Raw genomic sequence first — 12527 nt, forward strand, 5'->3', positions numbered from 1 at the left:
TATTGCCTCAGTTTTTGTTTGTCATTCTTCAAGCATCTATAGCCTCCACTTTTCTTGTGATTCCAAGTTCTTCACAGAAAATGGTCCATCATGTTGTTATTTGTCATTCAAACTGCTTTGGATACATTGGAAATGTCTGTGTCCCAACAGTTGTGTCACATGTTGATCATTATTGCCACACGTTTCCATTAGCAGAGTACAGATTGTTGTAGAGTTATTACCCTCCAAATACCATAAATGAATTACTGCATTTTGCTCCACTTGTAGTGCCATGACAATTTCAATGTATATCAGGACTGCAGACATGCATCAGCAAACAAATGAAAATTTAATTACAAACTATTATTTTTCCAAGGAATATAATGAAATTTTTTGTCTACCACTGATATTTTAAAATATACAACTGTGTTATCTAGATATCAGGCACTGCTACCTCTTTGAAGTCAATTGTTTCACTTAGCCCCTTTATGTGCAAAACTGTATTTAGGACTTATCTACCCTTTTGCATCAGCACTATTATGTACCTTAATATAAATATCTTCTCTAAAAATTCCTTGAATTTTACAGACCATTTCTTGGGTGGAACCATCAATCACATTTCAGAAAAGTGCTAGATTTGTGGTACTTGTACAGTCTTATTTATATTTAACGATACCAGAGAAGGAAAGTTGCTACTCATGATATAGTGGAGATGCAGAGTCGCGCTAGGCTCAACAAAAAGATTCACACAACTAAAGCTTTTGGCCATTAAGGCTTTTGTCTACAGAAGACATACATACACACACACACACACACACACACACACACACACACACACACACACAAAGACTCACATAAATGCAACTTGCACACACGTATGCAGTCTCAGCGAGCTGACTGCGCGCGCATACACACACACACACACACACACACACACACACACACACACACACACACACAGCTTGCTGAGACTGCAGACATGTGTGCAAGTTGCATTTATGTGAGTGTGTGTGTGTGCGCGCGCGCGTGTGTACATGTGTGTCTTCTGCTGACAAAGGTCTTAATGGCTGAAAGCTTTAATTGTGTGAACCTTTTTGGTGTGCCTATCGCTACTCAGCATCTCCCTATATGGTGAGTAGCAACTTTCCTTCTCTGGTATTGTTACATTCCATTCTGGATTTTCCATTGTTTGCTTATTTATATTTAGTTACTCACCTTTAAATAGTACTGAATACTTATACAAGGTCCTCATGAACTTTTTTCAGTTACTGTACATCTAGGTGCAGTCCACATATTCAAGTAAAAATGTTTCCTCAATGTACAAAACTCATTTTTATTCATTCTTACAAAAAATGTGCTGCTAATCACTTGAGGTAACTGACAATAAACAACTCTGTGTTCCATCTATTTGAATACCATGCTTTCCAACAGTTGAACTATTTAAGAAAAAGTAGAGCTGTTTTGTAGAAATTTACCAAACTTATCTGCTCATCCTAGAAAGACTAGTATAAATATTGATACCAGATGATATGGATTTAATCATTCCCATTTCTGCAGAATATAGAATTCAGAATAGGGATTTAAAAGTGTAAATTTGAAGTAACAGATACATAGAATAAGCCAACCCCCATTAGGCAACTGGGGAAAGTGGGCTTGCAGTTTAATGTGGAATCCAAACCCTATATCATTCCTGATGACTCTTCACATCATTGTGGGATGAAGATTAGATTATAAGCAAACTGTAAATTTCTGTGGTCCAGCTGGGATCACAGGACCTTCTGGGCATGCACTTTTCCACTGGGCTACCAAGTCCGATGGGGTTGAATGTATTCTGTAGATTTAGATATGAAGGCACGCAGTCAGACTTCATAAACATCATTTAGGAGGAATTAAAAAAGGTCAGTACCTGTGTAGAATGACAGCAACTAAAATGTACCTATCATGATCATTTTAGTATATCATCACACTTTCCTTCTGTGTACACCTACAATAAGAAGTTAGGATACACAAGTTTTTAAGATTACCTTTAGACACGTCTACTAACATTGTATTGACATATTCCTTATATCTTTTTTTCTTTCGGTAAACTTGTACATAATTGTTCTGCAAATCTCTTTCAGGTTGTATATGTGACAGCCACTTTCCCTTACATTGTTCTTATTATATTCTTCTTCCGTGGAGTGACATTGAAGGGAATGTCAGATGGTTTAAGGCATCTGTTTACACCAAAGGTAATTCCAAGAATAATACTTTGACGATAAGTTAAGAAGTAAGTTACAGACATCCTTGTACATGTAGCAGTACTTCACACAGGATAGTTGCTTATACAGTATAGAAGAAAGTTGAGACATTGCATGTAGCTTATATTTTGAATGTGTTTTAAATTTTAAATTGTGTAACATTTTGTTCAACAATAAATATATCATTTTATCAACTAGGTTAGCTAAAATAAATTATCATTCTTGTATTTATAACACATATGGATCATCAGTTGTGTATTTGTTCACATAGTTAACAAAAAGGATCACCATTATATAGTGTTTGTTATTTATTTTTCAGTGGTGGACACTTACTGATCCTGTAGTGTGGTTGGAAGCAGGAACACAGATTTTCTTTTCACTTGGTTTAGCTTTTGGAGGCCTCATAGCTTTCTCATCTTATAATCCAGTAAATAACAACTGCTACCGTGATGCCATCATGGTCTCACTTACCAACTGCTTCACCTCAATGTTTGCTGGAATTGTGGTCTTCTCTGTTATAGGTAAAATCCAAGATTATATAAAATTCTTATAACATTTAATACTGGTAGTTTGAGTAAGTGACTTAAATATTTGCATAAATAACTACTATTTTGAAGATGGCTTTTTAATTGTGACAGCATTTATCTGGCATCAGTGAATCTCTTCTCTCTTGTTTCCTTACCTTTGTGACATTTTTCTCAAAGTATCACAACTCATCTGTTATTAGCTTTTCATTCTTTATTTCTTTGTGTTGCCATTCAGTTCTCAACTACTTTCCCATTCTTTCCAGCATTGTGATTTCCTTGTCATAGTCATGTTTCTCCCAAATTTTTGTCTCTCTTTCTGAAGAAATAAAGTACTCATTTTAAAACATTGCATTGTTTTCACCTGTTGTCTACAAATCTGCTGCCACTTATTAAGTAGAAATTTTTACTGATTTCAGTTGGCAACAGCTTCATTAAACAAACATTTTGACCTTTAACTTTTACACACCATTTTATAGCTAATAAGTAGGACAAGCTCAGATGTATAGTTAATAAATCAGAATGCCCCTGCTCTATCTTGTAAGTAAAATTCTTAGTGATGGGACTTGCCTTGAATGCCTTAAAACTATAGTTGCCTTTTAAATATCCATTCCAGGTAAATGTAGACTAATATCAGTTGTCTCTATAATAACTCAAATCATAGAAACTGCATACATATACAGATTTACATGCATTTTGAGAATAACGAATTACAGAATGAAAGTTAGTTTGGATTTAGGCCAAACCTATCAACCATGAAAGCTATTGAAAGCCTGTGAACTAGGATGCATAATGGTCATGAAAGGAAACGGACCACCTGTGGTACATAAACAGACTAAAGCTTTTGACTGTATCACATGAGATTATTGCAAAAAAGTTAGAATACTATGGTATTGTAGATAAACTACTAAATTTAGTGAGATCTTACCTAAACAACAGGCTACAATCCATGTATGTTAACAAGAAGAGTTGAAAACTAATTAAAACAGAGAAATCCTACAAGGCTCTGTTCTTGCCTATTTTAATGACTCCTTAAACTATATGGCCTGCAAAAATGTCCTATACACTGATGATATGATTATGATTTCATCTAGTGAGAATATATAGGAAGCGCTAGACAAAAATAATAAAACATTTTTTTAAAAAGCAGTCGGTAGTGTAAAGCTAACCAGTTACATCAAATAAAACAAAAGCAGCGGGCAAAAATCAAATGGAAAATCCAGGATGCAAATGCAAAAAGCAGAGGATATTTATTTTAATCAAAAGGCATGAAAAGAAGGTAACCAAAGTGTCAAACTGTTGGGCCTTATAGTGGACCAAAGACACAAATGGGATGCATGATTTTCTGCTATGTAAGGTAAGGTATTCTATCAACAAAATTTACTGGTTCTTTGTTATTATGAATTCTTTCAGTTCTAGCTGCAGGATGGAGTTCTGTACAAACTGAGTATTCAGGTGGAAGAAAAAAGTACTTAGATGTATCCAATGATTGGGTCCTAAAGAAACTTGTTAAGAAACATTATGGCAACTCAATAAAATGATTCTCCCAAGTCTTTATATGTAGCCTATAATTGCTCAGTATATCTCAAAGAAAATGTATGGAAGTTTATTCCAAGAATGAATGTACATTTGCACAGTATCAGGGTCAACTGCATGCTAGTTCTACCATCTTCAGGACGATCACTGATACATGATAGTAGAATACCCTCAAAGTAACTTGAAGGCCATGTATAATGACTCATTCACATAAAATGTAGATATTTCATTTATGACGTGAAACTGGAAGAAAGTGTGTGTATTTCTGCAGATATATAATATAAGAGATATATAATAGAAGAGTTGGTGTATTTAATCATATAAAATTCTGTAAATATTTAATGTGATGTACTAGAACAAAATTAAGTAATGATCAGTTTGTAAATTCCTTAAAAACTGTACATACTGGTATTTAACTAAAAAGTATATTTACATGTATAACTTCATTTGGTGAAACCAGTTTCAAGTTAAATGTGCTGAAAGGCTAAAGAAAAGAGATTGAAAAAATATCTAATACCGTTGGCAAGAGGATTTATATCTCTATTCTGAAATAGTTTTATTTTGTGGTACAATGTGTTCATAAAATTCTCCATTTTATATTGTGGAAATAAGTTTCAGAGAGTTTCCATTAATGCTGTCCCACTTCAGTTACCCTAAACTGTACAATAAAAATCTTTCATAAGACTATAGAAAGTGCATACATGTACATTTTCTTGCTTATCTCCATTACAACTGTGTTAGTCAATTCCTGTATGGTGTTTTCTGGAGGAAACTCTATGCAGAAGCCAAAACAAAGATACCATTCAACAAATTATTGTCTATAAATATTTCATATGTACAGTAAAGGTCCACTCACAAAGGAAGAAAATTACTTGATTACCTCCACATTATAGTACACATACTACCATAGGGTGTTTGGTTTTACAACAAAGAAATGGAAGTATTTATGATGGAATAAATCAAAGAGTAATGGAAAAAAGTATGGAGACGGGGGTAAAAGTTGTAGCAGGAGACCAGGACTCAAATACAGTAAACAGGGTGCCATTGATGTAGCTTGCACTAATTATACAGAGATGGATAAAATAACACAGGATAGACTCATGTGGAGAGCTGCATCAAACCATTCTTCAGGCTGAAAGATCACATCAATAACAAATCAAACTAGAAGAAAAAATGACAGACAAAGGCCAATAACACCAAAGAGATTGATATGCTACTAAATAATAGGTCCAAAATAACCCACCATTATAACATGGAGTGATAAAGGATGTGTATATTTCTATGTTTCTTTTGGCTGATTACACTACTGATACTTGTTTTTTGTAATTTTCTATTTTTCTTAGACCAATTATTTAGTGAACTATAACTATCTAGTATTGAATCTTGGAATCTGCCTGCCCTTTTTTTTTTAGACAAGTCATAAGAATTTACACGTCACCATGATGTTTTAATAATGTTTACCAAATTTTCACATTTAATGTCTTATAATATTTGTTTTCATGATTGTGGCAGAAAAATTATTGTTTGGAAGCATATTTGTTTCTGTGACTGAAAATTCAGTTGCATATTTATCTAATGCCAAAATTTACCATCATTATTGTGCTTTAATAACACATAGAGAAAGGAAAATTCAACAAACAGAGCACTTAAAAAAGACGTGTATTGTATTTCAGGTTTTAAAGCAACAATGATTCATGAACGTTGCTTAGAAGAACGAAACAACATACTAGCTTCAATATATGGCAGCAGCACTGCTTCTACAAATTTCACAAATGAGACACACAGCATTTATCCTCCTCTTCCAGAATGTGATTTAGAAAAGGAATTAGACAATGTAAGATTTAGCATTTAATCAATACATTAAACAATTTTTAATTAAAGTGCAGAAATTTTTTGCATTTTTAGAAGTGAATTTAGAAACTTTACACTGTAGTAGAGTGCAAGGAATAAATGAGTGGATAGGTAAATTAGTATTTCACAAATAAAGTTTAAATAGTGAACAAGAAATAATTTACTTTGTTTTCCAAGTTGCTCAGATGTATTGGTTATATGCTTGTATAAATTACACTGTAAGAATAACTTTTGTTACAGTCTGCTTCAGGTACTGGTTTAGCATTCATCATATTTACAGAAGCCATAAACCAATTTCCTGGAGCACAATTCTGGTCTGTGCTTTTCTTTCTGATGCTTTTTACGCTTGGGATAGACTCTCAGTTTGGTACGCTAGAAGGTGTTGTTACTTCTATAGTAGACATGAAGTTATTTCCTAACCTCCGCAAGGAAATTCTAACAGGTGAGTTCCAAAGTGACCTGTGTTTAAACATGATGATAACATTTATCAAGTTATTGGATGTGGTTCTTCATAAAGTGTCCTTTGTGTTTTGTTCTTCATTAGGGCTATATCATTTTTAAACACTGTACATAGAGCACAGAAAGAATGTATAAGAAACACACTGAGTGATTTTTCTTCCTTAAGCACTGTTAAAATTTATACCTTTTACAAAAATTAAGCATGATGGAAACATGCACAAATTTGTTTAATACAACTAAATAAGCATTTAAATTTCTCTTTGTATCTTGCGAGATTTTTCAACAGTTCGACATTTTACTTCTTTCACATACACCCAGTGTTGTACTAAAATAAAATGTACCCACTTTAAAAGTTTTCCCTTCACCCAAAAAGTACAGTGTGTTAACAGTAAGTTGGCCAATGCTAGATGGGACGAAGCAGGGAATGGAGGAATTAAGCAAGCCCAGCCCCCAGATAGGCTGCCACAGGCTGAGGAGCTGTCTGTGTGTGTGCAGGGGGGATGGGGGGGGGGGGGGGACAGACCTGCTTGCCTCTCCTACTGTAGGCATTTTAACCTGTGGTTCATCCTTCTGTGAAAGATGTAAATAATAACTATATTAATTAAGTGCATCTATCACCAAGAAAAAAACAATACGGAACAGAATGAAGTATCACAGTACGCACTAATGACTAGCTCACATAGTACTGTCAACTAGGTAATGTTGGCTGCAGCTTAAAACAATGACTATCAGCCAAAGGCTTCTGACTTTTACCAATTCGGAACTAGTGAGCTGATCAGCCAACTTAAAGTTACACACTGTAATGAATCATTCAGTGGTAAAAACTTACCATGGATATTATGAGCAATAGTGAAATATGACCATTTACAACCTAATATTATGTCAAGTAGTTTAAACTGTAAGGGAAGTGTAAGGAACATATGTAACTTTACAAAAAATATTGCACCTAGTGACTGATGAAAACATATAGTGGTGCATTGAAAAAGTTTGTTTGTCATTCATAATAAGCTATTCTATTCCAAGAACAGGCAAGCACTACTTTTGTTATATGTTATCTAGCACGTAGAACAGGATATTATCATTAATGACATTTATTCATTAACATACCCTCTGGAAGTATTTTATGACAACTAAATCTCCCTGTTAATGTATACCTTTAATATTTCCACATCCCTATAGGCTAAAGATAAGTCTTAAATCTTCTTCAACAAGAAAGCTGCTACTCACTGTATAACTAAACTTCTTGTGGCACTGAGAATATTTATGACTTTCCATGTGGCTTTAGTTATGTAATCTGTGGCATGTACATCCAACAGTGGAGATGAGTTGCCTGTCTTCCATTTGTTCCTTAATGTGCTGCCAATTCATTCCAGTCTTACACTGTTTATGTGAGCCACAATTCCAGATGTGTTCAGTGTGTTTTTTAGTTTTATCACTGTCTGTATCTGACACATTGTATTGCATCCAAACACATAAGATCAGAATTATTCTCCAGCGCAATTTAATATGTAACATAAATGTTACCAAACCTTCCTCCAGAAAAGGAAATGTTTTTTTGATCAATGTATAGGAGTTTTCTTGTTTTGGTTCTTCTTCATCTTTCAAGTTTCTTCCATCAAAGAATCACATAAATCAATTCACTGAGTCATCTTTATATGTTCTATATTTGATACTTACTTTTGTTTTAAACATTGTTTTTGTAGTTTTACTTTATTTTTCATCCTTTGCTCTGTCCATGTTTTATGCCCCTCCTAGACACCCTTGGAATTCACACCCAGTATCATAACTGCAGCTCTACTCATTAATTATATTAATTATCTTTGAATGCATTCCAAACTCACCTTGGATTTTACATATAATGATGAGCCACAACATTATCACCATCACCTTAGTAGCATGTTGGTCCATGTTTGGAATGCAATACAGAAGTGATTCTACAAGACATAGATTTGACTAGTCCATGATAGGCTTCAGGGTGTATTTGTCTCAGATATCTCCACAGAGGTTATGTTGTTCCCATAAACTATGAGTTGATGGTTCTTGGTCTTTGAGCTGACACATATAGCATCCAAGGTACATTCCGTTGGGTTCATACCAGCGAATTTGGTGGCCAAGACATCAACATAAGCAAACTATCATGTACCTCAAACCACTGTAGGAGGATTCTAGCTGTGTGTCACAGACAGTTATCCTGTTGGAAGACGTCATCACCTTTGGGAAGACATCAAGCATGAAGGGATGCAGGTTGCCTACAATAATGTTTATGCAACCCACAATTGTCATGCCTTTGATTCCTACCCAGGTGCCACAGAAGTGAAGATGAGTGTCCATAGAATAATACAGCCACCAACAGCCTGCGTCCATGGCAGAGTGTATGCTTCACGTAGCTGGACATGGCCATTGACCTGATGCAACAAGAAACATGATTTGTCTGACAAGATGACATTGATCTACAATCCAATGTAGATGACTCCATGCCAACTGTAATCTGTAAATGATTAAGTTGCATCAGTGTAGGAACCTATAAAGGTTATGTGCCGCAGCACCCATATTCAATTATGCAAACTAAACAGTGTGCTAAAACATTTGTGACTGCACCAACACTCTCCTTACTGTCCAGTTCCAGGAGAAAGATGTCACACATATTCTCTCTATAAATCTTCTTGCCTTTTGTGATGTATGGGATTCGTCCATGATTTGAAAAATTAGTAGGTGATCAGGTGTCTGGACTGCTCTGCAGCTTCATGTAACCCCCTTGAGACCAAATTTGTTTGGCGCCTTGAGATTCCTCTTTTCAATCGGTTTGGGTTCTCCAAGTGGTGTAGGGTAGTTTGTAACTGCAGGTAAACTTTTCCCCTTGGCATGAAATTGCCTTTGCTTAAGAACATCTGTGCCACAAGGAAACACATCTAACCTCTGGCCTGACATCTAATGGTAAAGTTTACTGAGAAAATCTCTTCCTGGATGTGCTGCGGGTGTATAATTGTACATCAAGTGTTATGGGTTTTCAGTCTGCTTCATTTTTTTCTGTTCCTCCCACCACCCTGTATCTAATGTGTGGGGCTGCACTGCCAACCGATGGGTAGATCTTTGGAACCGAGGTTGGTCTATCGTACCCCACAACCAACCAGACTGACACATACAAGGCTACGTCCACATGCCTGATGTGGACCGATACTCCAAAACTAATGCTCATTACCCTACCACAGAGATACTGAGTCCCAGCATAGCTGACTGGTAAACATATGGGTTTGCTTCCCATAAAGAACTTGTCAGCTTTCTCATGATGTTATTTCCTTGCATATTTTTCCTTTCAAACCCATGAAGAGTGTTCTAAAACTTAGGATGTGATTTAGAGTAATTCCCAGGTATTTTGGCATCATTTGTATAAATGTAGTAGAGAATTAGTGACAACACATTGCCTTGAGGTAATCTGTTCTTCTGGTTTCCCTGGTGGCCCTTTCTACCTTGCAGTATTGCACAGAATCTTCTCTCTTTGGAGCATACCTCTGATTACATTTGTCAGCCTGAAATCTCTTGCTATCTTGTATAGCTTCTGGATAAAGCTTTTTGATCCATAAAGTTTTTTGATCCGTCATGTCATAGGCAGCAAGGGGGCAATAAAATAACCATCAGTGACTAGTTTCTCATACCATTCTTCAATTTGTTGGATAAGGTTAAGGATCTGGCTAGAACATGACTTCCTTTGTATGAAGCCCGCTTGCTCTGAAATGAACTTTATGTTCACACTTGGTAAAATCCTAATCAGCATCATTCACTCAAAGACTTTTTAATGGTGACACAAAAATGAGATCAGGAAAAAAATTCTTTGAATCTTTAGGTTCATTCCCCAGCTTGAGAGCTACTATGATATGTGACTTTCTCCACAGTTTAGGCATATGGGTGAGTTCAACACATTCATTCATTAATTTAATTAACCACTTAATAGTGTCTAGTTCAAAATTCTGCAGCTGCTCTGTTCTTGCATCGTCTGGATCTGCAGCTCTATTAGTATTCGTTTGCTTTATGACACTTACCAATTCTGTTGCAAAAAGCAAGCTGAACAAGTTATTTTCCTCAATGTTTCATGATAATTTCTAAGTTTGTAATTTCTTTTGTGATTTGCTGTTATTAAGTAGTTGGTGAACTATTTCATTTGGTGTTACTAAGGTGAGTTCCTCTGGTGGTTTTTTGGGACCATTGCTTAGGTTTTTAATCAAGTTCCATCCTCTTGTAATGTTCTGAGCCATGTCCAGATCAGCTAAAGGATGTAACCATTCTTTCCTTCTGCATTCTGTGATACATCTCATCAGCTCTTCACCTGCTTGAATGGTGTCTTCAGCTAGTGGGTCTCTTTTGTGTTTATCTTGACAGATCTGAAGTAAGCTGACTGAGTTTTGGTTGAGGCGAGACATGTGTTGCTTTCTGCATCCACAAAGTATATGTTTCCCAGAGATTTTATTTACTATAGATATGAAATCCTCTTATTAATTTGGAGACACTTTAAGTTTTGCAACTTCTTTGTCCAGTTCATTTGAGAAACCTCCCTAGCATACTTTTTTTAAGATTGAATCATTGTTGAAAGAGAACTACTTCTGGCCTGATAATCCCAACTTTTGCACACATTTTGAGATTATTCTTTGTTTTTGGTATCGGTCTCTCGACTGGTTGTACGATACGCTTATCTGCTTGTGAAATGATGAAAACATTATTTGGATTAGAGCCCTTGGGCCATCTTCCACTTTGAAAGGATGGTCTCAGCCGAGGATCATATATGAGTTTCATGACTTCTCTTTCCACCCAGTATTCCAGCTCACACCCATTCCTGTCTCTAGTTTCATTGCCTCAGTTTGTGCTTCTGCAACTGAAATCTCCCAATACAATCTTGATACTCTTTCAGTTGAAATTTCTGAGTTTATCGACATTGTCAGGTCTCTAATTCTGTTGTTAGTAATTCTCTGTTCACACAGCATGTCAGACCTGCAGTCTTAAGATCAAACAATGGTAAATCTAGGATGGAATATAACAATATTAAAAAAAGGAAAGTTGCCACTCACCATGTAGCGGAGATGCTGAGTTGCAGATAGGCACAACAAAAAGACTGTCACAAATTACTTTTCGGCTAGTATGTCCTTCATGAAAAATAGACAACAGACACACACACACACACACACACACACACACACACACACACACACAAAAATGCAACTCAGACATACATGACTGCAGTCTCATGCAACTGAAGAACTGAAGACACTGCTCATGAGACTGCAGTCGTGTGTGTGTGTGTGTGTGTGTGTGTGTGTGTGTGTGTGTGTGAGAGAGAGAGAGAGAGAGAGAGAGAGAGAGAGAGAGAGAGAGAGTTGTGTTTCCATGAGTGTGTGTGTGTTTGGGCATACCCTGGACAATGTTAGTGTCATGACAACAGCAAATTTTTCAGCCACTGGGAGACATCACAGAGGAAACAAAATACCATCAAACACACACAATACAAAAATACCGTCAAGGTTAGTGACAACTTCAGTCAACAATGAAGAAAAAACCAGCATTGTACTCTGTCACTGTATTTGCCAGATTGGTGCCTATGCTCATTTACAGAGTAGGCAAGCCTCTGACTTCCACATTCTGTGATGAAGTGTGGACTACCAATACCATGTTGCCTACTGTTAGTTTCATTGCCATTCAATCAGTTTCCATAGATTCTCATGACAGTCGTACATGAACAGCTATCCAGTTTTTTCGTGACCAAGATGCTCAATTGCAGGTTCTTTTTTGCAATAAAAAATCATTCAATCTTGTGGTGTGCAGCGGTCATAATGGTTTGGATCATCAGTGTAAGCTGTTTAGTTGTATGCTTATTTGAAATCTGCGAATATTACCACATAGCCAGGACATAAAGGAGGTCACCAATTGTAACGTCATCTATCTTTTTTGATGT

General features: G+C 36.0%; 1 protein-coding gene across 1 annotated transcript in view; it reads left to right on the top strand.

Moving 5' to 3' along the window:
* The window catches only part of LOC126176606 (sodium-dependent neutral amino acid transporter B(0)AT3), a 168746-nt gene that overhangs the window by 79038 nt on the left and 77181 nt on the right, over window positions 1-12527 (top strand). The window contains exons 6-9 of the mRNA XM_049923765.1: window positions 2100-2210; window positions 2539-2740; window positions 5953-6113; window positions 6371-6572. Coding sequence (XP_049779722.1) covers window positions 2100-2210; window positions 2539-2740; window positions 5953-6113; window positions 6371-6572 — 676 coding nt within the window. The remainder of the gene's footprint in view (window positions 1-2099; window positions 2211-2538; window positions 2741-5952; window positions 6114-6370; window positions 6573-12527) is intronic.

The sequence above is a fragment of the Schistocerca cancellata genome, chromosome 3, assembly GCF_023864275.1.
Source record: "Schistocerca cancellata isolate TAMUIC-IGC-003103 chromosome 3, iqSchCanc2.1, whole genome shotgun sequence".
In the NCBI taxonomy this organism is placed as follows: Eukaryota; Metazoa; Arthropoda; class Insecta; order Orthoptera; family Acrididae; genus Schistocerca; species Schistocerca cancellata.